This window comes from Fopius arisanus, unplaced genomic scaffold (assembly GCF_000806365.1).
Source record: "Fopius arisanus strain USDA-PBARC FA_bdor unplaced genomic scaffold, ASM80636v1 scaffold00024, whole genome shotgun sequence".
NCBI lineage: Eukaryota > Metazoa > Arthropoda > Insecta > Hymenoptera > Braconidae > Fopius > Fopius arisanus.
In genome coordinates this window covers 874,565-901,364 of record NW_011887763.1, presented here as the reverse complement: position 1 = coordinate 901,364, position 26,800 = coordinate 874,565, and the positions used below count along the sequence as shown (strand labels likewise).

The 26,800-nt window shown below is 34.9% G+C and overlaps 3 protein-coding genes across 4 annotated transcripts in view; 2 read left to right on the top strand and 1 right to left on the bottom strand.

The window, feature by feature from the left end:
- The window catches only part of jeb (jelly belly), a 37,222-nt gene extending 30,133 nt beyond the window's left edge, over window positions 1-7,089 (top strand). The window contains exon 5 of the mRNA XM_011301670.1: window positions 6,790-7,089. Coding sequence (XP_011299972.1) covers window positions 6,790-6,831 — 42 coding nt within the window. The 3' untranslated portion in view covers window positions 6,832-7,089. The remainder of the gene's footprint in view (window positions 1-6,789) is intronic.
- A 4,697-nt stretch (window positions 7,090-11,786) lies between these two features.
- Window positions 11,787-14,063, top strand: LOC105264654 (guanine nucleotide-binding protein subunit beta-like protein 1). Its single transcript, XM_011301668.1, has 4 exons — window positions 11,787-12,271; window positions 12,942-13,129; window positions 13,203-13,533; window positions 13,637-14,063. Exons 1-4 carry the CDS (start codon window positions 12,128-12,130, stop codon window positions 13,940-13,942), a joined length of 969 nt encoding a protein of 322 aa, XP_011299970.1. The 5' UTR covers window positions 11,787-12,127; the 3' UTR covers window positions 13,943-14,063.
- Window positions 14,064-14,153: 90 nt separating this feature from the next.
- Sobp (Sine oculis-binding protein) lies at window positions 14,154-26,415 on the bottom strand. Of its 2 annotated transcripts, XM_011301665.1 has the most exons (5): window positions 26,112-26,415; window positions 25,774-26,030; window positions 19,910-20,258; window positions 16,425-16,633; window positions 14,154-16,182 (listed from the first exon to the last, which is right to left on the bottom strand). In XM_011301665.1, the coding sequence occupies exons 2-5, from the start codon at window positions 25,969-25,971 to the stop codon at window positions 15,028-15,030; spliced, it is 1,911 nt and encodes a 636-aa protein (XP_011299967.1). In that variant the 5' UTR covers window positions 25,972-26,030; window positions 26,112-26,415; the 3' UTR covers window positions 14,154-15,027. The 2 variants fall into 2 exon arrangements, with proteins under 2 accessions (XP_011299967.1, XP_011299966.1); XM_011301664.1 differs by having other exon boundaries at window positions 25,774-26,415.
- Window positions 26,416-26,800: the final 385 nt, after the last annotated feature.

Here is a 26,800-nt window from a genome sequence, read left to right as displayed (position 1 = left end):
GAATAATGACCGATCGCAAGGTATTTTTCAACATTGAGCATTACACACTCGAATCTAGAGTTATCCTGAGGCTTACGTAGACACCTAGGAATAAATAATTCAAGTTGCGTGTTGCTAGTCCCAGGGAATAGCCTGACGCTGGTCAAACTGGTTGTAGTCACAAGCGGATCTAGTAATGACATTTAGAAGTGAAAAATAATGTAAGAAGGTTGATAAGAAAAGAAAATTGTAAATCGATGAAAGCTATAGCAGTAAATCGGGTCGCCGACCGTTCTCCTGCACTTTGCCATTTTTTTTTTCCCCTCTAATTTACTTTTTGCCCACTGATGCACCCCTTCATTCCCCTCCATTCTCCTTCATTCCCCGTCATTCCCCTTCTCTTCCCCTTATCGCCCCTTCTCACCCCTTCTCACCCCCTTCTCACCCCCTTCTCACCCCTTTTTCCCCAACGACTAAAATTAGAAGCCAAAAAATCAATGCCAAATCGTCAAGTTGCGATACTTCAATTTTTAGATTGAATTTTTATTTCCATAACAGAATTCTTTTTTATCAACAATTTATCATGGCCTACTGTCCTATATTAGTTCCACTCTACGTAAGTTGTTTACGTCAGTGTGTGTTAAAGGTTGTCTCGAATAGTACCTATAACCCCAAGCCACAATCAATTAAACAAGGCCAAAGGTAATTTTGTCCATGAATGCAATTGTAACGATTTGCATTGAACGACATTAATAGAAGCAATTCCCATCACGCCTGCGAAAAAACTATCGCATCATTTATGTAAGATTCTTCGTCTAACGTTCTCTCGGTTTATTTTAACCCTTCAATTATCTTTTTATTTCGCTTTTAGTTGTTTCGATGTTTAACTCGCGACTGCGGCGAATGATTATTTTTCCGATAATTTACTCTGGCATTTGGTGGAAATGACTGGCGAGAAATTTAAATTCTTGGGCTGCAGTTACAGTTGCGATATTTATGGGAAAACTTTCCGTGAAGTAATCGTAATTTTTACCGCAATGTCAGGGTAAAGATTACTTAACAGTCAATAATTCACGCGATCAGTAAAAGTCAGGGAAAATTTTATTTCAAATTTTTCTACGTGCGCGTGGAGATCAAGTAAATGAGTGTAATTAATTTAATGTTGATTAAAGTTGATGGAGAAAGTAAAAAAAAATCGGAAATTAAGAGTAGTTGGAAGTAGAGGATAAGTAGTTGTGGGTTAGACCCAGTGTAGTGAAATATATTCGGTAATTGAATAAATAATTTTAGAAATAATTGAATTTCATTGAATCTAATTGGATATAATAATTGGTGGTTCATGGCAATATTTGAAATTTCATAGTTGTTCTCAATTAATGTCTAATTAACCGATAATTAAGGGGTTCAGGAGGCTGGGCCGATGGGACAGAATTTCATTGGTAACACGAGCGTCAAAATTGACGAGCAAAAAAAAAATGGTGAAATTTAATTGGAGTACATCCCAGTAGTGAACAACGGGTGATGGGAGGCATTTACTTTGGTGGGTGTTTCTCATTCTGAGCCACTCGAAACCTCGCTATTGGAGTTTCTATAACAAAAACGCGATATTCACAATTCAAAACTTGACAATGAAATTCTCCCACGACACTATGAAACCCACAACCTAAAATATATCTAATACCCTAACAAAAACTAGAGAGCATTATTATTAGATAATAGCGACTGAAAATAATCATGAAAATAATTATGAAAATAATGATGAAAATAATTATAAAAATGAAATAACCAAGTGATTTTTGAGAGGACATTTGATGTTCCGTAGCGCACATTCGCCGCACGCTCGAGTATTTATTTACCATTTGTTTCTATTGATCGTTTGAATTTTTCTTTCATTGGCGAATTGGATGTTGAGTTTTACCAGTCGATGTTTATTCGGTTGATCGATTTAATCAGGTCAATAGTGAATATTGGATCCGCTTGGACGAGATTCAGTTGACATTTTCAGGAGCATTTATCAAAACAATGATAATCAAATGAACAATGTGTAGGCTGTCACATTGAGATGATGGATAAAAATTTGTATGCGCTGATATTGGGCAGTTCACTGATTACCTACATTTGCTTATCTGTGTTTGCTGGGTTGAATAATTCATTTTGCTGATGGCAAGATCGTTAAAGTCGTGGGATTATTTCGATGAAATTAACCAATTCCTAGCGATAGTGCAAACATGGGCGCACATTGTGGGAGAAATTACGAGTGGTGTATCGGATGTTCGTGAGCAATCGATTATTACTCTTCGCTTGGATAGAGCATTATCATTCAAGGAATATAAACTGATTCGAGGTGATGTTGCATTGATTCTGCGTGATTTTTACTTGACTCAAGTCAAGTCGGGGAGTCTGACTTCACGATGTCGACGAATCAACTTTCATTGATTTGAGTCATTTATGTGAATTAAATGGGGCAATTAAGGCGAATCAAGTTGATGTATCAAATTGAATCAATTCATAGATTTGAGTTGAATCAAGTCAAGAAATGAACTTGAATCAATTCATAAAATTGACTTGAATCAAGTCGAAAAATCAACTTTAATCAATTCATACAATTGACTCGAATCAATTCATACAATTGACTTGAATCAATTCATACAATTGACTTGAATCAATTGATAAAATTGACTTGAATCAAGTTGACGAATCAACTTGAATCAATTCATAAAATTGACTTGAATCAAGTCGACAAATCAACTTGAATCAAACCCATACAATTGACTTGAATCAAGCTGCAAAATGAATTTGAGTGATGCCGATAAACCAACTTGAATCAAGTCAAAAAATTGACTCAAATCAAACCGATAAATTTCGTTGAATAAACCCGAATAATCCACTTGAATGAAACCGCAATATCAATTCAAAATAAAGTGAAAAAATTGACTTGAGTCAAGCAGATGCCTTTTCACGGCCTGATTCAACCCGACTTGATTTTCAACTTGACTCAAGACCACTCATTTTTACGTGTTCTACCTATCCATAAAGATGTAGAGAACGCTTGCAAAAAATATGATTCACGGGTTTTTTTTGTTCAAAAACACATTTTTAGCACAAAATAGTCAATTTTCCAAACCCACTCTATTCACGAAATAAGACGCACGTCATTTCCGTCTCATCTCCTCTCACCATTTGCTACTAATCATTTCCGGTTGGTATGGAAAATACTCCACCTCAGCGATTCATTCATCCCGACGAAAGGTCAAAATTTGGGTAGTGCACTGGTAAATTTTCACTTCCCCAGGGATAAGAAAATATTTAAAAATAATATTAGCCCGCATTCACGCGTACCCTCTATTCACTGCCCATTTCCATGAATATTGAAGCACGTTATGACCATTTGACTCCCCAATTAAATCCCCCGCGATCGATCGGTAATTCCACAGTTGATTCCATTCCCATAACTAGATCCAATTTTATAGCATTAAATGGGGATGAAATAAAATTGTCATAATTAATAAACTTAAATCCACTACGTTTCCAGGGGTGGGCGGGGCAAACCAACATTTTTTTTATCAATTATTTATAATTTTACATACGCCACTTTATCAATCGCAATTTTTCTTGTATCAATATTCACACTTGAAGAATAATTATTCAAAATTGTGTTTATTTATTTTTACGTCGATTATTGCAGGAAATATTTCAACTGCAAAAATTGAAAATATTGCAGATTACAACGAGAAATTCCGCGGTTTTCCCGTGGAATTCTCCGAATGGCGTAAATCGAAAATATATTTTTATTTTAAAATAAAAATTCCATTTGGCCCTGACGTCCATCCCCTGTACGATACGCTGGCAACACGAGTCTTTGATGTCCAGCTAAAATTTAATAATTCAATTATCCTGACCCTCGCACAGAAAAATTCTATCTGAACGATAAATCGGACCGGAAGTAAATATTAATCGTGAATAAATAACAAAATATTATCGTAAGAAGCAGATGATTATATAAAGACTTCCAACATGAATCTTGGGGAGAAATGAATTAATCAGAAATAATAACGGGGGAAAAGTCAATAAATTCGATTGAATATAACTCGACAGTTCGATACTACGTTAGTTCGAGTCGACTGAGACTATGACTGTAGCATAGAGTGTATAGGGTTTATATACCTAAATCAAGTTCGATCGTGATAGTAACACACCAAGATCAGGGTTCGTTCAGGCTTTCCAATAAAGATGAGATTAAATAAATAGATAAATAGCCCAATAATTGAAGGGATGCAGGTGAGAGTAATTCATTCGTCAGGTGCGATTGTTGTTCATTTTTTTTCGAATGGAAACGATTGCGTGGCAATAACACACGTCGATCAATCTACATGCAAAAAAAAAAATTTATAGTCCAATTTTTATTTTGATATTGTACGTAAAATTACATTCAACCAACTATTGGATTTGTTTTTTTATTGTATTTTATGGTTGTAGTCACAGGTGTGATTTTTACTGCAATATTTAAATAAATAATTCCGTCGGGGTTGATTTTGGTATTAATTTTGGCGATTGCGGTTTTATTTTGACAGTCATTCACTCCAATTAATTAATATTTTTATTCGGCTCTTATTCTGATGCAGCATTTTGATAATGAGAGGTAAATTGTATTTGGCAATATCTGGGGAAATCCACGGCTTGTGAGATAATCGTAAATCTATGGCTCGGAACTTTCCCACGGTGTAATTACGCCTCTCAGGGTAATCGAAAAAGTTTTTCTCCGACGGGAAAATGTTTTCCAGTATGCCTCGGGAGCGAATAGGGGAGATTCTTATTTTTCACGGGGATACGACAGTTTTACGGATTTTTAATGACAACCTCGGAGGATTTTCAGACTGATCATTAGGAGATTAGACGAGTAACGAGCTATTTTAGTCAGTCAAGACATGAATATTTATTGGTGTAATTATAAACCACATGCGATCCTCCTCTCATTATCTGCTTTTAGCTGATGGCCCCGAATTTAATTTCCAATTTGATTAAATTAATAATAAAGTTACTTAAATAATTCCATGAATTTCATTTCATTTTCATTTTTGTTTTTCGACGCAATAATCACGGGATTTTTAGATAATGAAAGCGAATTCAATTTCCAATTTGATTGAAGTAATGATGAAATTAATTAAATAATTCTGTGAATTTCGTTCCACTTACGTAATTTTGGTATTTTTTCATTCTCAATTGCAAAAAAGAGATTCGTAATGTCGGTAGAACTGTGAAGCCGATGGAATAACAATTTATTTAGAGAATTATCTGAGGGAGAAGTGGAATTTCTGATAATTTCTGTTTTTGAAAATTGATAAGATATTCGCATTGCAACCTATACGCACCCTGCAATCTGCCGATACTGGCGCGGTCGTAACATGAGAGAGGAATAGTCGTATGTATTGTAATTGATTGAAAGAGTGGGATGTAATTTATTAACGCTCATTTGTTGGTTGAATATGATATTTATCGAGAGCTGAACCAAAAAAATTTGGAACTTAAGTCAATCCATGCTGTCACTCACACACTGCACACATAGTCATGTGAAATATAAATGAATTCATGTCAAATACACAATTTATCCCAAATGTTTACTTAATTTTTTTCATTATTCACTTACGTTCGAGTTATGAGACTTATGTACAATATTAAAAATCAACCCGTTGACCGTGTTTTATTATAAATTAGATTGTTGTTGAGTTTAGCTTGTTGTAGTTCTAGCTCTTTGGCTGCCGTATGATCAACAAACTATTTCACCGTGTACGAGATAATTACCTTTTTTGTTCAGTGGATTTCAGTTTTCCCATTTTATAACAGACTACAATTTTTTTAAATAAATTTCATAGCAATATTGTATTTGTTAAATAGATATCCAAAGGGAAATGTTGAAATGTGGGAAATGATTACTAACTATTTTGAATTCCCCGGGTTGAAATAATTCCTCCAGGCGTTTTCCTAGTGCATGTAATAACCCACGTGGAACAGTTGGGGTGTGCATCAAATTTTGATATGATAATTTCAGTCTACACGTAAACAGAGAAATACCAAAGGTCAATTTGTTGATTAAATTCAATTTTTATCCAAAAACAACGGAAAGTTCGTGCCTCCAGATTTGCAAAATAATTCTGAACGATTTCACCCTCGAAATTTCACATTTCCATCGGTACACACTTCAATTGAAGAATTAATCACAGTTAATTGTAAATGTAAATCGCAACTCGAAATCAAGCGGATTCTATTTTGAATTTCAAATGACTGCGAATCCAATTCCGCAGAAAATTGCGTATCCACTGGAATTTTTAGCTGACATCCACTGGAGATTTTTTTTTTAAACTTTTGCGGAACTCGGTGGTTTATTTATGAATAATTTCATTGATTAAAATGATATTCTCCTCTCGGTGAGCGTTTGAACGATCAACGGCATATTTTCTGACTGATTATACAGACTGACGCCGAGTGTATTTACATACACATCCTAATTATGTACATTAAAGACAATACATTAATTCCTTTAGCACTCCAATTGTTTTTCTATGTTACTTTTGTTCACCCATAATTCTTCCTGTTCACGTACTTTTCATTATTTTTTCATTTGATTCGATTGATCTAATTTTTTTTTTCATTTCATTGAATCAATTTCATTTATAAAATAGATATCCAATTTCTCCTCGCAGAACTAAATGTCTTACTCTCAGGAAAAATGATCCTGTTCCATTTTTTCATTAATACAAAAAAATTTATTAATCCGTAACCAAATATTAATTTTTTTTCATTTTCAATTTCTAGATAGAGCGATCGGTTTTTCATTCGATCACGGAAAATTATTGATGAGTTTTCCCCCGGCGTATATTAATCCCTTGGGAAATTCATTTATATCTCGATAAATTTATTTTGTTCTCCGCATTGTTCTATTTTTATCTCTCATTTCTATCGCATTCAAGAGAAATCATCAGTATTCTATTGTTGTGTCACTGAGAAATATGAGTTTAATCCATGTAACTGTATATACGCCAATCATGACTAATTATCGAGTAATTAGCTGAGATAGTATAGTTTATAATAATTGTATCAAAACGGAAATAATAACAGTTAATTGAAATAACGTTGTTCTGTTAATTGTTGAATTTTTATTTTTCATTATTTCGCATCTCGTAGATTCCCAACAGCTTTTTAATTTTCAATCATTCACAATCGCTCACAGATAAAAAATTTCTTGATGTTAAAAACAAAGATCATAATTGCCATTTTTACCAAAAAATTTCAATTGCAATCCTCACTCCATCGTAATTACAATTTTAATTAAGAACTAAAAATCCCTATATTTCCGGGGAATTTGTTTATGAAAGAAAGAACAAATTTTTTGCAATCTAAAAATTTCTGCTCCTTTCTCCCTCCAATTTTTGGTAAAAATTGCATTCTATTTTCCAAAAACAACTGCAATAACAAAAGGGTGAATTGCGTATTGATTTTTATTGCACGAAACATCAAGAAATTTTCTCTTTTTTTATTAATAAAAAAGGAATTTGTCTCGGGGCTGATAATAAATTGATTGCCATTGAGAAGAGAATTTTGAAAAAGTCTCTTCGGATGAATCGAGCATCGAAGCGAGTCTATGAAATCGATATCACTATTTTTAATGACATTTTCAAGTACACACGTCATTTGAAGGTCCATCTCACCCTCTGAGATCATCAAAACATTCACACACCATCGCAATGCAATAAATCCACAGGAGAAGCCTGACGGAATCATGGGAACAGGGAAATAAAACGTGTCGACGTTTTTTTTTTAATCGAGCGACCAATCGTTTTTGGAAAAGATCGAGGCAGTGACATACGTAAGATAATATTTTCTCTGATAGATATATTCTCATATTTTTTTTATCTCCACCGATTGTGGATTAAAATATGTAAGAACCTGAAAGCTGGCCTAGTAATCCCTTCACTCCCATCCCTTTAATTACGACATCATTACCTAAATTAAAAAACAAATATGCGCCTTTTTTTATCCGTCGATTATTTATTTACTAGTGATCGAGAGGGAGGAGAACATCTCGACGGAGAGGAATTTATCAGAACTTATTTTTTTTCGTAAAAATTCGTTGTTATTTATGATTGAATTTGTGGTTACAGTTGAATATTTTTTAATTATCGGAGATTTGTTAATTCGATGTACTTCAATTTTTTTTTTACAACTTACCGTACTCAGATATTTCACGGTTTCCTTTCGTTTTAATTACTATAATTAATGAAGGTAATGGAACTGAGTGAAACGAGATTTTATTCATTTTTTGAAAGAAATTTTGAATGAAATATTTGTTCTGCAGGACTTGAGTGAATTTTTACTCGTTCTTTCTGAAGAATTTCTCTCCGCGTTGAAATCTCACCGGCGAGAATAATTTTGGAAGCTAATTCAGAATATAAATAATATTTTCAATGGATCTGTGGCCTATCCTGACAGGGTGTTACCAAAACAGAGGTTTGATCATATATCACACGACTAAAACTTAATCCGAATGTTCCAAGTAGTCAATAATTTCGACGAGAGAAAACACCGAAGGAAACGAGCTACGATTGTCAAAAAATCACTGTTAATTCTCTCCAAAACCCAAAAAAAAAACCAAAAAAAAAGAACTAAAAATTAGACGATAAGTGATATGCGGCAGCATAGTTAATGCAAACCTCGTTAGAAAATCTCGGCAACTTATTTTCCCAAGAGATTCTAACGAGACGTCTCAGCTCAAAAGCAAAAAAAATCAATAAAAAAGTTTATTGTTAAACGCTCATCATAAAAATATCGATCTACCCTTATTTTTCATCCAATTTTCCACTCTTTATTTTGATGAATCAAAATTAAATAAAAAAAAGCTAAGAAAACCCCAAAAAAAAAAACAAAATGTCGTGTCTTGAATATAATCTGAAACACTCCAAGGAAAGACCTGTCTCTATATGTACCTGCTTTTTCTAGATGTAAGAATTAAACAATTTTCTGTGTCGATAACAAAATGAAAAATTATTAACAGCTGATCGCCTCGAGAGGACAACATTTTAAACCTAAACAACTCCCCAAAGTATATTCGAGATAAAGATAATGAATAAATAATCTTAATTCACGTAAACCCCCGCCATCATTTATCGGTTTATCAACTCCATCACAATTATATATAACGTGAATAAACAAATGATTATTAATAATTCAGCTTTTATGTGAGGTTTAATCAGATGATATCATCCGTTGTCGCCCGAAAATGAAAGTTTTTCCCTTTTTAATGATTAAAAAATGGCAACCGACTGTTGCAACTCCAATGAAATTCGATATTAATATAAATAACAATGATGTGGCGTTATAGAGCCGATGACAATCTTTAACGACGGATGTTACAGGCGCTAAAAAGGATTAATAATGGGTGGGGCAGAAGGCATCATAAAACGTGTGCCCTCTTAACTGATACAAATAGTTATTAAAACAGCTGACGTGTTTTATCGATGAGTTTTGCATGCTGACATTTATTTTCGTTATGCCTGTGGAAAAATTCAACGTTTTCTATGAATTTTTTCACATGTCACATGTCAGGCAACAGTTATTACAGTTATAATTCTCGTCACGAGATATTACGTTCTTTTTTTTTTTCATTTTTTTTATTCATTTAGAGACATTACAATTCACTCCCGGTAGTTAACAATTGTTTATCGAAACACACGGAGAAAAATTTACAGTATTACGCTGATTTTTAGTAATTGTTTGACAGATTGGTTGTGAGAAATTTTTAATTTCACATATTGGTAATGCCAATGAAAACGATAAGTTCGATAAAAATGGTACGCGGTTAAAATTTGTTTCATGCCAATTTGTTGTGAAAATACTGAAAGTTAATGTAAATTTAAATCTAAATTTATCTCCGTGCACCAATATAACTCCATCTAAAGACTGCTCACAAATAATAAAAAGTAAAGAAAAAAAAAATGAACTATATATGATATTCTCACGAATCATGATAAGAGTTACGACGATTATGTATTTTTGGCGTGATCCCGATAACTCTGTTAATAAAAAAAAATGGATCAACAAGTTGATTGATCGATGATTGAAATTAATGAAATGATACAATCAACTGAATTTACAGTTCAAGAGTTTACATGTCAATCGATTCCTATCCCAAGAGACAAATAGTAGAGGAGAGATGAGTACAGATTCCCATAATTAACCAGATGAAATGAAATGAATAATTAACAATAAAATGAATAATGTAATTATATACATATGTACAACGTATGGAGACCCTCCGCCTAACTGACGAGGGAAAGAAATATTTATTTTAGATAGAGAGTATTTCATTACTTTTGAGAAAAAAAAGGTAGTGGGGAATTTGATAGTTATTTTTTCTACATTTCAATACGAAAACTTCCAGAATTCATTCTTCAAGTCGATATAGAATAGTAGTAATTTTTTTTGTCAATGTTCTTCATTGAATATTTCATTAGACTGAGGGTCTCGATGCGCATGAAAATTATTATAGTAGCTAGCTTGCAATTGTTGATATTTAAAAATCGATATATTATATCAATAATATATTACTCAACGATGAATATGAATTATGTGTATATTTTACTATAATGAGTGATAATGAAAAAAAAACTTATGAAAAATTAAAAAAAAACATTATACTTACCTTACAGTAATAACCCATGAATGATTGATGTAATGTCATTTAAAATATAAACGTTATTGTGGATAAAGCGATGTGGGTAATTATAATATATTACTTGACAGTGTCACCAATAATTGACACTATTCAAAACAATACAAATAACATGATGACAACCTCCAGAAATTCTCACGTAACAAGAAAAATATATGAGAGTATATATGTATAAAAGAGAAATAAATGAATAATAAATGCCTCAATCGATCAATAGCGTTTTTATGTCTCATGGGGTGTGGGGTAAACCTTGGGTTAAACTGAAATTATATGGGAATGCCAGGAAAATTTTACTGGAAAATTTCGATTCAATCCGACATTTTGGTAAATCTCTTTTTTTGCAAATCGGTTTTTTTATGTTTTCAAGGCAATTGTTTGTTGTTCGGCGAATCATTCACTTAATTTTTTAATATCGTGTCAGTGATAAATAATTTTTTTTAATTGCCCAATAAATTAACTTTATTTAATTGAGAAATTATGTGTTTAGGAATCGATTTGATTTCCATTTTGGTTTCGATTTTTAAATGTCGAAAAATTTACTTACTTGCTCATTTTATTACTGACAAATGAATCAATTAATTAATTTATTAGTGCAAAATACATTGATCTGAGACAGGAATTTTAATTGGAATTTCATAGAGAAATTTCCAGCGTTTCGTTCGTTTTAGGGAATAATTTTTTTATGTTAATATGAATTACAGATGAGATCAAGTGTAAATTTCCGATTATTCATCCACCGAAGGATTTAATATTTTGAAAAACCGACTGGACCAAACAATATTCATATAATTTTCTCAAACTTCCCATACAAATAAATGGCAATTCAAATTTAAAACTCGGAACGCCATCTCTCAGCATCAGTCTCACCTGAGGAGCGGGAAATTACAAATACTCATACTAATCTTTGACATTCCATGAAATTTCCAGTAATTTCCCCTGAAAATTGGAGAATGAGAAATAAATAGCGATGCAGCGATTACTGAGTTTTCTCAAATAATAAAAAATAAATTGACGGTATAATAATTTAAAAGATTTGAATCTGTGACGTTGGTAGCAATTGGGATTGGCGCAGAAGCAGCTGTTGGCAAGTTGAGGGAAATGACACTAGATACCAGACCGGTGTCTGCTGATCATCAGGAATAGAAGACGGGAGGTTCGATGGACGCGTCCGTGTGAAAAAAAGATCCTCAATTCCTCGGACAATAACGACTTGACAGCGATGCTAAAAGTCCACAACGTGATAAACCAGTTGATTAAAAAATATCCAGGAAATACCCCTGATCATCTGGCGTGTCGTGTACCTCCCGTCTTCTATGGTGTACTCCATCCATCCCCAGTGACAGGTATAACCCTTTCCAATATAAATTATCCACTGCGTCGTTTGTGTTATTTTGGCGATAAACCGGTGATTGGCAACAATTGACAATGGCAATTTTGCCACCCGATCCGGTCTATGTTTTTCGAGGAGATATGGGTCCTGTTCACAGTCTCCTCTTCAGAATTTCACCTTACATTGAGCATTTGTATGCCGGGACTGAGAGTGGAAACGTTCATATCTGGGACTTGAAGGTAATTGTTTATTCGTCTTTTTGTTTATCCAGGTGAACGCAACGCGTCATGAGAATGTGTTAATCAATACGTCATTTTATTCTTGACTAATTAAGAATACATTATTCCTGAGTGAAAAAATTTTATTGAAATTTAATTTACTGTTATTCTTTATTGTTTATTCTCGCACTTGAAAGGAGGTGAAAATTTGTTTATGTTTTTTTGATGAAAATCAAGAGACTGTGGAATTAAAATATTCATTAACGGAATTATTTGCTATCTTAATTGCCCGCATTGTTAGTAGGATTCCAGTAGAATTCTAATAAAAAAATGGATAATTTGGGGGTACAGCACTATCTTTTTCAATGAAGCTTCTCCAGATCTTCGTAAACGTAATCTTATTTATTCAAAGAGTCATCGGTTGATGAAAAATCAATGGATATTTTCCGGTTGAAATGACTCACCTGTTCTAATTCACTGAAAGCTTACGCATTGTCACCTCTATTTACGTTGTGGGGCTTAAACCCATTCAAGTTCGATAAAAATAGATCGACAAATTGAGTTTCGATAAAGTCAATGATTTCACCTGAATAGAATTATAGAATTGACTTTGAAAATGTAAAGAGCCAATTTCTTATCGAATGGGATATATTGTACCCGGACTTTAGATTATTTTCTTCTTTTCAATTAGAAACACCGACAGACATCAAAACTGAAAATAAGCGATACTAACAAGGAGCAGTGCCTTTCGCTGCACACCCTTGGTGATGAATACCTGATTGTACAAAGAAAAGGTGGAGGTGTAGATTTATGGAGTGCTGATGGCTCAAACTGGATTTTCGAAAAGAGAATTGACACCGAGTATCATGGATTTTGCAGGTGAAACAGAGTTTGAATTTTCCGAATATCTTAAAATGAATTGATTAATAATAATGAGTTTCCAATAATGTAGATCACAGATTTTGTCTGATGATCTCGTTCTCCTGCCACTTCCAAGCTCCAAGGTGGGGATTTTCTCGTTGAAGAGTAACAGCATTGTGAATAAACTGGATCCATCCCAGATCTCTCTGGAGAAACCATTGGGTGAAGTGATGGCTATAAAAAATTGCGGTCTCCAGGATAATATTATTCTTGTTGCTTACGAGAGTGGTACCATAGCAGCTTGGAACGTCAAGGGGATGGCTGTGAACAGTCGGCTTGAGACTGAAACCTGCCCAATGGCGATGACATTCGATAATTACTGGATGAGAGGAATTATTGGTAATCCGACTGATAAATTAGAGGTAAATATCCAGTCGGATTTATTTCGCTCGACATTATTCTCATGCATTCACTGAATTGATATCAAATTTTTCTTGTCTTTCATTGTGTTTTACAATTATTCAGGTTTTCCAACTCTCAAAAACTGATCAACTCATCCACAAGACGACAATCTCATTAAAAAATGCTGGTATATCAGTTATTGCATCACGACAAGATTCGAAAGTTTTTTCATCAGGCGGTTCGGATGGCAGAGTCCGTATATTTTCCTGGAAAACCCTGCGACCATTGGCTGTACTAGATCAACACAGATCGACTATTTTTGATATTATTTATTCAATGGAGAAGGTTGAGTCGCACAACAACAAGAACTTGATGGCAGCAACTGGAAAAGATGGGACTGTGTCACTGTGGGATCTCTACAATCAGTGACTCAATGAAATATTGTAATGAATTTTTTTTCCCGAAACCAACGCGAAATCGATGAATCACGAAACTGTATCTGATTATTGTTTTGTATGTAAAGAGAGAATAATACAATTGCTTTCAAGCAGATTATATTTTTTTATACCACAAAATTCATGAAGATCTGATTCATTTTTATGGTCATCATAAACGACTCGTTTAAATCATTGAATTCCGTTTCAAAATTATTTTGTACAAGTTTCATTTCAACGTACCTTTCACAAATAATCACATATAAATATATACAAAAACAAAGACGACGAATAACATAAATCTTAACGATCTTTTAACCAAGTGTAAAAACAATTATCGTATTAGGCACCTAACAATGCAACAATGAAGAAATCAATTGATCTACATATCACTCGGTACGTAAAAATCATCAAATATAATCAACATTAATCACTAATTAACAGTGAACTATCGAGTAAAGCTTCAGTGACAATAAAATCATTGCCAAATCCTCACTAATAACGTCATCCAGCATTTAAACAAGACGAAATTACTTGAACACTTGGTAAATCAAAATTAATTTCTTAAGACGACCTGCAACCCATAAATTTCGAAATTCTTACAAAAAACTCTGGGATTTTCTATTAATTTTTTCTCACGTGTGAGTTCATTAAATGGCTGTCGATTCTCTTCGAAAATTCAAAATTTTCGGTTCTTATCGCATTCACCTCCAAATGAAAACAACGGAATGCGCATGTGTCACGTGCGCAGGCACTTGCGCAGATGTGTCGGGAGTGAATCGATGGCATTCTGCGTCCCACATGGAAGAAACATTAAAACATAATAGGCATTCAAAACATATGAACGTGACCCGTATCATTTTTCACTCATCTTTTCAGAGCTTAATTGACATTCTTGTGAAGAGATTTTCTGCATCGAAAGATTCCATTCACATAGAATTGCGCTGTCACCTGAACAATACAAATAGAAAAAATTTATCAGAAAAACCTAGCGTTCCTCTAAGAATTATATTACGATTCCATCTGAAGTTTATAAAATTTTCCTTTTTATGACCGAATAATCGAGGCCGTCCCCAGAGTTTACACATTTATTTTGCTCCTCCTCTTGATTCTCCCCTCGACATCGTCAGGATGTGCCCCCGAGAGTCGCCGTCTCTTCCTCAAAGGTCTCCTCAAACTGACTATTTTCTCCTTCCCCACGCCATCAAGACTAGAAGAACTAGCCACAATACTTCCGCCAGATTCATCAGTCCTCAAATTTTCTTCCGAATTCTTGCAGTCCTCGAACTTCCGATGCTTCGATAGATCCTGAGGGCTCTCCGCGGATGCCTCATTGCCCTCACATCTCGTATCATCCTTATCATTCTGAGGCTGAAAATACTTGCCAAACAGTGGAATTGGTATGGGTATGGGTATGGGAATGGGTATAGGTATGGGATAGGGGACTAGAACGGTGACAGGAGGCAGAAGTCCTGTCTGCGGTGCATTAATCTGCGGTAACCCAGGGTGATACGAGTGGAGGGGTGGCCCCATCATCCCCATTATCTGCTGACGGTAATTCTGAGGATGGGGAGTATAATTTCTTGTGTTTTGATGATTCTGGAGGTCAGGGGTGGACCTGGGGATGTGAGACTCCAGTTGAATGGAATCACCCAGCCACTTCCTGGGCTTTGGGGTCATCTGCCTCCCTTTCGACAGCAATTTTCTCATGTCCTTCAGGTGAATACAGTTCTCCTGGGGCTTTGGCTTTCTCGAGTCCTTCGGACTGCTGGGTTTTGGCTCCAATTGTTCATCGCTGTCCTCCGGATCTTTGGGCTTCGATGAGCACTCGTTCTTTCGACATTGTAATCTCCTGTCCTCTTCCTCCTTCAGGGATTCCTTTATCGCTTCCTCAACTGTCGCTTCTTCCACGTCGATCGTCGGTGATGACATCTCCTGATCTACCAGTCCTGTCACTGTCAGGGCTGCCTCCTCGGGATCGTGAGGCTCGTCGTCGACTATTAATGGATCTTCGTCGGGATCCTCTGGGGTCGGTGGTGGAGATCGACAGTCTCGGAGCCACAGCTCTGGCGTTATCAAACCACCCAAGTTCGATGGATTCGTCGATGAAGCCGATGGCGATGATGTGCTTATCCCATGCAGCGCTAAATGTGTCTGCGTTTCGTGACAGAAAATATTCATTTTGTACTGATTTAGGCATTTGTCGCTGCAGAACTGAAGCTGACTCTCTCCGTCCTGCAAATGACGGAACACTTTAATTAATCAATTATTTACGCATAACATTTCACGTAAAATCTTCTTTGAGATTATATCACATGACGAATGATAACTCGAGTGAAAAATCATGATGATTATTATTATTTTTTAAATTGCATAATAATTTGAGCAGAAAAAATCCTGAGAGACAATTCGAATTTGAATTTTGCAATAGACATTTTTTCATTTATCCCTGGTGGATATTTGTGGAGAATATTTACCTGAAAGTCAACGTAACTGACGGAATGTCTGACGTGCCTGCACCAGTCGCAAGTTCTGGCTCTTTTGAATGCAGCACGTCTGCCTGCTGCGAAGCACGCTTCACTGCAGAAACGACCTGAATTGTTTATAACACCAAATGACATTGAACCAGCTGAACCCGGTTCCCAGGCACCACCAGCACGTCCACACCACGAACACGTCGAACTATCTGAAATAAAAATATATGCAAATCAACAATTCGACATTCATCTATACTATCCAATATTACGAATTGTCTGTAAACTAAATTATTCACTCATCTTTATTGATTGAACTTTATCAAGTTTAATTTCCTATGTTTTCACTTTAATTCAGTTTTTAATTTTCAATTAATGGGGTCAAATTAATTATTTTTCATTAGGTCTTCGATATAATCGATAAATATCTCGAATTTCAAGGAATGTACTTCCACCAATGGATGAATCCCATGAAGTTAATGTTTATTATCGAATTTCATGTACTACTGAATATTTTTTCAGCACCGCGCAATTTTGACTCGTATTTCATATGAAGCTCTCTCCAAATCAATTCACGGATATTTTCGTGATATCTCCATGATACCATGGGTGGAGCCGTAGAAGATGGCAAATTTGATTAGGTAGGAAAGGAAAAAAAAAATACTCGATTTCATGAGAAAAATTAACTGAACAATCATTTACTGAATACCGCCATTATTTTCCATTGAATCACGTATTATGCATATCACCTCCAATTAAAAATCACTCTTTAATTTTGTGCGAACATGAAGTACCTGCGAATGGATCATTATGGAATTAATGTTACGTGGAGGATTAATTAATGAGAATCGTGGAAATGATATTTCTGCGTGAAAAATACATGAATATCAATTTCCATTTTTTATAGGTCACGGTATACATTCTCGTATTTATATTATTTTTAATTTTCAATACTGATGGACATTTTTGTATCTAAACAATTAAAATAAATTAAAATTGAAAATTGTAGCTTCTCCAGAACATTACTAAATTTACCAAGAGTGAATGAAAAAATTGGAAAAATCATGAAAAAAAATGTCTGAATATCTAATTCCCCAATTAACCCATTAGTCAATGTAATTAAATCGTCAATTAGGCATTGAGTGATATAATTTTTTGGAATGTTCATTATAATCGCGATTCGAGTCAGTAAATTAGAAAATTGGATAGCGAAGTAGAGTGGATGTGACTGGTGATGATATTGTCCCACGCTAAAAAAAAAATTAATAAACATTAATAAACAAGTGGGGCATCAACAATCTGTGCAAAAGTCAAAACACGCATAATGTTTGTGCGGATGGAATGAATCGCTGAAAATACTGGAGAGAAATGGAGACGAGCTGTATTCAGGATGAAATTCAACCGTCATCCAGTTGCAATGTATCAAGTTGCTTGATGGACCACCACCTCCTCCACCCACGCAGCAAAAATCCATATTTCATCATGCATTTGTTTGTAATCATGACGATAGTGGTGCGTCATTACAGCTGGAAATGGAATTCCAGTAATTGAGAATGTAATTAATTCCCGTCAAATTGTGGAAGCCTCTTGGATTATGGGGTAGTTGTTTTTTCAAATAAAATCCCCACGGTGAAGAATATAATCCAAAAATTATAACCGAGATATAGATTTTTATATTTTTAAAACGTTTAAAGTAAAAAATGATAATGTAATTACAGTAGACAATTGATGGGACGACTCGAGTGATCGAAAAATCTCGAAAAATGGATGTCGAAGTTGTATTTTTCCCTGTGGATTTGAATTTCGTTCTCGAATGTTGTCGACAATTTTTGCACGGCTGTCCATCCACTAAAAACACGAGGCAGCGGTCTCCAATGTCACAAGCCGTCGAATAATTATAGTTACATTCTCAAACCTCCACTTCTCTTTTCTGATACGAAGTGCTACATCACGGGTTGGAGGGGGTGGGTATGGAAGGATTACCTTTTGCTCATCCGAACCATTTCGCAACGGAAGCTTCTAGGATTTCAAGCTCTGGTACCTGGCCGTTGCTATCCTATTCCGTGGCTGTTCGTTCACTCTGCTGGTACATGTCAACGAAAGATAAATGAGCCGGACAGTGTACCCTTTTTCCACCCAAAATAAATTCAACGTCTATTTTTTTTCGCGGGGTGACGAGCCAGCTGTTATTATGAAGAAAAAAAAAGCGCGCGATCGAGAGGAACGTCTCGGTCCACCAAGAAATACCTCCACACAAATCCAAAGGGTACCCCATTTGTCATTTTACATAACGAAAATATATATTTCAATATATACTTTATTATTATTATTATTATTATTATTATTATTATTATTATTATTATTATTATTATTATTATTATTATTATTATTGGTGGTATAAATTATGACAGTGAAGTAGGATGTATTTAATATTCTATATATTGCGGGAATATATAGAATCTGCATTTTTGGAATTATTCAGACATTTTTCCATGAGAATGAGTGTCAAAACAGCCAAGAGAATGCAAGGAGTGCAGACAGCCGTGATGGACACGTATAGTAGAGAGTTTTCAACCTTTGAGTTCATTAAATATGTGAAGAAACAGAACCAGAGTATTCCGTCCAAAAATAAATCTCTCCTCGATGTTTCCGAATTTAGTTCACTTTGTCGTGCAATAATGACTTACTCCAAAATGCACCCTCTGTAATTCAATCGTCCTCTTTGAATATTTTCAAATGCTCATCACCGGGCAATTAGCAAAGGGGGAGAATGTCAGGTGTTAAATAACAGGTTGTCGCTAATTATCGCTCCGCAAGTTTCCGCAAAGTTTAATAGATGCGGTCCTTCAGTTGCGGTTACACCGAAGACCTTTCGAGGCTCAAGATGGTGGTATTCTACTTGAGCACTTCGTGGCTTTCCAAGTATCCGAGGATCGGCTGCAAGAACTTAGGGCTTTTCCAAGGCAAAGCACCGCCAATAGTTTTGGCAAACGGAAATTTAAAAGTTGTTGGGAAATTTCTATGGGTGTACGCCAACTCCATTCGTAGGTTTTCCCATTGTCAACGCTCGATCGGGTTATTATGTTCAAATTATTATGTAATGTGCATAGATTGGCAATTATCTTCTATTTTTGAACATTATTTTTATTCATTTTTTTTTAATTATTTTGAAATTATCCTATTTTATTTTATAACAATCAATTAAACAGGTATCTCCCAAAATTCGAGTCTTTTATCAATTAACCGTTGATTTTTAATATATTTGCCCCCTTAAAAATATTAAGCCTGTCAAAGAAGGCTGAATATATCATAACAATTTTCTTGGAATATATAAAATATATAAAATATATAAAATATATTTTTAAATCGCCCACCGCCTGGGCCTGACCTTTGGGTAAGAAAAAGGATTTTCACCGAAAATCGGATTTGTCACACGTAATACGTAACTACCGGATATTTGACCTTGAAGGGATGAGAATAGTAATTACCAGGTGTGTCAGATGCCGAGTCGCTGTTCTCGATGATTCTCGGACTGGCTGGTGCTGTCCTGAGGGATGAGGGTGGAGATGCCTGGGACAGGACATTCTCCTTGTAGGACACCACGGAAATACTCGGCGATGACCTTGAGGTCCTCGATGGGGGTGACCTTGAAAGACTTTTCCGGGGTATACCGGGTGATGTGACCTTGGCGGGGACTAATCGGGTTGGGGCATTGAGGTGGTACTTGGGACTACTCGAGGCGAAGTGGTCCAGGTTCAGGCCCCGGGTGCAGCCACTGTCAACTTTTTCATAGCCATACCAACCCAGAAGTTCACTCATTGCGTTCGCTGCATACTCCTGGTAACAAGCAATTGATATATCAATATTTAACCTATTCCATTTCAATTCTGATGAATCTCCTTTGTACGTCAATTATCCCTGAATTTACGAGGTAACGAGAATCGTTAGAGTCCCTAGAATATCAGGTGACACTCCACCCGGAGAAACCGATACGAATCATTCCATTTAACGATCGCTTGCAAACATTTCATTTTACTAAACGGAATGCCTGCGTTATTGACTATTTCAGTTGATTGAAAAGAAATTGAAAAATGGGGAGCGATGGGAAATTATTGAGTTTATGAATTCAGGAAAAAAATTGTCAATACTGAAATTTTATCGCAATTACTCCATAGAGATCTGAGTATTTTTCATATTTTTTTAGGATTTATCAGAACTTCGGTGGAATTATTGGGGAATTCGTTATTAAAAAAATGTTGAATAAATCCCCAAAAATCTCTCGATTTCTGGTAAATCTACCGTTTGCAATTAAAATTCAATGTAATTTGGTATGCGGGAAATGTATTAATTTTTGCAAAAATAGAGGATAAGATAACAAAAAGGGAATCCCGGGAAAAGGGCTCTGGTTACGATGGAAAAGTTCGTTAATTTTCACCCGCGAGTTTTAATGGTTCATCAATCCTGGTCAATCCATTCATTCAATTCTATCCGAATTAAATTTAAACGGAGTAGCTTTCATCGACGGGGAAACTGATACATGTACATATAAACGTAATGGATATTCATTCGAGGGGTATGCGGGGAGGGATTTGTGATATCCCGTGGAACATGGATCAATCCATTAGTCCAAGGACTGAGTTACAAAGCGAAAGATCACGATATTCATCAATCCTAAACAATTTATTCAAAAATTCACAGTCACGCGGACACTAAAAAATTTCTGCTCAATCAAATTACGCGAATTAATTCATTAATGAACTTCATTTGTAAAAGTTATTATTTATCTGGGGATGGTTTTTAAATTTATTTTACGTTATAGCAAATTTCAGACATTTTTGCACCTGAATTTTCATTGAAAACAATTGTTCATTCAATATCAATTAAAAAGGGTCAGTAAATGCAATTGAAATTCAAAAATTCAATAAATAAAAAATCCCACGAACTTATCAAAACGTATTTATTTAATAATGAAATTATCCAATACAAATACACTCCGCCAATAAATGAATTCCATATTTCTTCCGCCATCCTAATTTTCAAAAGAACCCAAAAATCAAATTGACCTAAAAAATCGAAAGGAGTGAAAATTGACGAGCTCCCCGGCCATTCCAAAACCGACGCAATCACAAATTCATAGGAGTAAACAGATATTTTTCAGAACCTGTTTACGTTTTCCCGAGATATATTTCATGCCACATTGAACTGAATAGGAGAAACTGAGAAGTAATTCAACACGGGGTTATTGAATTACCCCCAGCACACGGGTAAACGTCGTTTTCATCTGATTGAAAAGTTTTCATCCTAATTTTCCAGGTGTTGAATTGAATATCCAATCGTTAATAAAAAAAAAAATTACAATCGCACCCCCCAGAATATATCATACACGACATAATATAACATATAAAAAAAATAATAACAATCTATTGTTACTACATAATACAATATCTTTTCGCGAGGGGTGGACGGGGTGAGCGGTGAAAGGGTTGAGTGGGGGGTGACAGTGGGGGGGACACGGGGTACGGGGGGAAATGGGGGGGGAGGGGGATGATCACCTTACCTAGGCACATGTAAATATATACTTAACGTAGCGAAGCGTGACGTCAACGACTAACGTGGCATGCAAGGTGGCTGTGTGATATCGTATTACACATGTACAGAGAAACCAACACAGAATATAACATCCCCCATAACGATAGCCATATCACTGACACGTAGAAGAGTGTTGGGGGGTAAATGAAGAAGGGCCACAAGGAAAGAGGATAGGAGGTGTACATTACTCTCTTGCATACGCGTTTGTGTATGTACTGACGGTGAATATGCCCTCTATCTCGGTATAATCGGTGAGGATGGTCTTGCCAAAGGATCATTTGCAACGCCTTGAATTACTGATTTACGCCCGTTGTCAGATGATACCCCACGGTTGTAACTGAACTTATCCACCCGGGTACACTCTTTCAAGATTAGTCCCTTTTTCAGAAATCCAGATGCTATGGAAAGTGTCAACATATTTTGCCGCATAATTTTCCGGGTCGGAGTTTTTTTTTTGCGCGGGTTTCATGGGAGTAATGAATATTTTGATAGATTGGTAATTAGGGATGTTATTGTTATAGGTATCATTTTTTTAAACATAAATATAGGGAGGGTAGGGGCATGAAATGTTATGCATGAATACATAAATTTGGAATAAATATCAATTAAATGTCATGACATACAGAGAAATCGTTTCTGGTTTCTCTCGGATGGAAAATTTTCGTGATTTATTCGTGAAAGTTTGATGTTGACGTAAAAATCATTTTTTTACTAGAAATTACTGTTTCTCGGTGGAATTGAAAGCTTCAGGATTTTTTAAAAACAAAGTGGTGGGAAATTTCAATAAATTCATTACCATTAACAATTATATACAATAATAATTGTACAAAAAATCAAGTTTTTCCCGGTGAATATTTTTTTATTTTTTTTTATTTACATTTCCTTTTCCTATTACCATAGTTTTTTTTTTTAATGAATATTTTCTTGTGATTGTTCTAGATATTGAGAATTGAATTTCAATTTCAAGTCGTAAATAGAATGAAGTGGAATTAAAATTCTGAACCTTTCAATCAACATTTTTGTAAAATCGCGGTTTTGTTGATTATTTTCATACGTGCAAAGTACGGGTTATTTTTTAATGATCTTGTAATGGAATTTTGTAAGTTTTATCTCGGGTAATAAAGGTGTAATCAAAGGCTGCATTGCGGGTGTAACTCACCGTTCATTTACCCCCGAAAACGAAAGCCCCACTTCCCCTTTTCTCTTTTAACTCAGAGTTTGCAAAAGTTCAGTTGCACGCGAAAATAACCCGAGGGCTGATTATCGTGTACGTTTAAATTGTATGTGGTACAATTACCAGGAGGGAATCATTAAAAAAATTTAATGATTGCCTTCAATAGACGGAAACGAAAAGAATAGCATTTTAACCCCCGGAGATGTTTTTATCGAAGAATAACATCTGACATTTTTACCAGCAATTAATCATGTACTTGACGGTTACCTTCGCCCACCCGCCATTTCTCATATATCCTGGGGATTGTTTCTCAAATCCCCAGAACTCCCTCTCCATTTTTATTCCATAACAACAAAACCGTTCGAGTGTACATTAAAAAAAAACTGAATAATTCCAAAATCCGAAAAAACATCGCAGAAAAAAATTCCTATAAAATTCGAGAATAAATAATTAATTTAAATTAATCAATTCATTCCACCGAATTTTCAATGAACGCATAGAAATTATTGAAAATTATCTCAACTGATTAAACTAAATTTCATTTTCGAATTCAAAGAGATTTTGAATTTTTAACTGGCACGAGTGACGAAATTTGCGGCCCCATCGATTCCCAGATCGATTAATGGGTTGATCGATTATTAGATGATTTGGTGAATGATTAATATCAGTGGGTTCACTATTCGGATGATGAATATATGCGTATGTGTGAGAGATTCAGATGGACTCTAGGAGCACGTGCCCGAGGTTTTAAATAAACAGACGGCTGAGACCGGAATAGAACACCCCCTACCCTTCGGACCTTTTCGTCTTCAAGCATTAAGGATATCCAACTTTAAAATTTTTTTAAAACGATTAAAGAAATGATTTCACTCGAAAAATTCCCCAAAATTTCACAACAAATTCATAACTTCCCCAATTGCTATAACAATTACAAAATTCCAATTCCCAAATTGCGAAATTTCCATTAAAATTTTAAACAATAGAAATTCCACAACATAATAATAATAATAATATTATAATTATAATTTATGATTACAGAGGAATTTTGGAGGAATGTTTAATAGAAATGTTTTAGAAAAAAGAGATAAACAGAAAATAGAAGATTGACGATAAAAATATAAATTCCCTTTAGTAAAATGAAATAATAATTTCCATAATTACTTGACAACATACCAGTAAATTTATAATGTACACCCGATGATTTACAATCTCTGGGGATTTCCCCACACATGTAAACCCCATAAGAAACCGAATGCTCTCAGGTGATCACACAAGACAAAAGGTATAATGATGTGAAGCGAGCCGTTCTGGTATCGCATTTCAGCCTATTATGATTCCGAATAAATCAGGCGAAGGAGATGTAATACGATATATAGCCAAGATATATAAATATACCTACAACCTGCACCATCTTATTTATCTTTTATACGTTCCCTCTTTTGCCTGGTTTTGCCTCCATCGAAAGCTAAACTATCCTCATACCGATACTATATTATATATATATACATTGTTCAATGCCGAAACTAAAGACGACTCCTATTTACTAGACTCTTCGTTATTTTTTTTCTCATCGGGTAATACATGGGCTTTGTTCGGTTATTTTTGCGAGAATGAAAATAGATACCGATTACATGAAGGGAATACCACGATATTTTCACTTGGGAGTGCCCGGGTAATCGTTTCCTCCTTTTAACTTGATTAACCAGTTTTTGTGATTTGTTTCAATGAGAGAAAGATCATTTTTTTTTATTGTTGAATTCTCTGTGATTCGGGGAATGGTTTATTCAAGGGAAATTACTGGTTCTGGGGAATTTCTAGAAATTTATGGACCCTAGGACAATTTCTCGTTGCAATTCTTTCGTAGAGAGGAGTCAGATCTGCGAAAAAGGATTGACTAGAATTTATCGATCTCTCGTAGAATCTCGAATTTGTATCGATATCTGTTTGTAAAGCGAGCTGGTAATTTTTATTTGGTCACTGCAGAATTGTTTATTTAGAAACAATGAACAGGGAATAATTGTAATTGGCTGCGACATTTAATTTTGATCAAGAGAATGTTAATGATTTTAGTAAAATTTTTCTATGGATAATTGATTGATAAGTTTAGTTTACTAGTGTTCCAATTTAGTTTCCGAGAAATATCTCTTTACCTATTATAGATAGCGAATTTTCTTCAGAATGTATTTTGTAGAGTGAAAAAAGAGGTACAAGAAAGGTTATTATGAAAATTTCGATATCTCTTTGAGATTTCGAGGAATTTCCGGAAAACCCACCGATTAAATAAATCCGTTCATTATTCTTTGCAAGTGGAGTATTTTATTTTTTTGTTAAATAACGAATAAAAATTGATCGATAATCGAAATGAGTAGTAAATTTGATTTATCCCACCTCATCCTTTCGCACTTCAATTTGAAATTTCAGTTTTTTTTATTATGAATGAATTAATGGAATCAGATGATTCTTCCGTTATTCATTGATTATTTTAATTAACATGTTGATTTGTTATTCGGATAATTGAAGTAAAATCTGTTGGATTAATCGTAATGCAAGTGGAAAAAGAGATTTTATTTTTAAATGAGTGAATCTTACTTTTATCTCATCCTCCGGTTGTTCTTTCTTGACTTTAACACTGACAGAGTCCTGATCCCCACAGCTGTTCTGACTCGATGATAAGGAATTCAGACGACTCGACTTCCTCCTGACGGTAATTTCACGTTTCGAAGACAATGACGATGACGAAGAGCACGAGGATGATGACAACGGTGAAAGCCGAAATTTACTACTCATTATACATAACACTCATTCCGCAAAACACCTTTCAATTTTTCCATTCACATTTCACAACTCTGAATTAAAATAAAAATTGCAGATGCCTCTTATCATTTCCAGATAATCCCAAAGAAGAAAAAAAATCTCTTATTCCTTACGTTCTCGCTGAATGTTTCGACGTCAACGCGTGTCTTCTGCACTAGTCCATTTTTTTTTTACATGAAGAGGACAAAAATAATTTATCACGTGTCCGAGGGAATGAAAATAAAATTTTAATTATTCCCCTGATATTTCGAAACTCAGGGTTCAATTTTTCGAGATTTAATCGATTTGGTTTAGTCGCGTAGGTGTTTTGTAGAAAAATACTGGTTGGGGGGTGAAACCAGGAATTGGTGATAAAAATAAACAAGTTGTTTTGAAAAAGTGGGAGATTGTTGAGAGCTGGTGCGATACTTTCGTAACTCTCCGTGAACAACTGAGCGCAACTACTGGCGCGATTCTAACCGGTGCCTCGCGACGGCGGCGTCCCGACGCCTGATCTACACACGACGCAACCACTCGGGGAAAAAATTTTATTTTCCACTTCACCCCTGAACAAAAAAAACCACCAGCGAAAATTATAAAAAAAATAGGGAAAGTTAATTTTTTTTTAAATATTATTCCAACATAATATAACAATTATATTATAACATTTTTTAAACATTGAACTCAGTGTATTGGTTATGTATTTTAATTATAGAATGGAAAAGCACACGTGAAGACAATATTGAATATGTTGTTATGAATTTCATTCATCAAATACATTTTTCATATAAATAATACTCAATCAATTGATTTTTCAAGATTT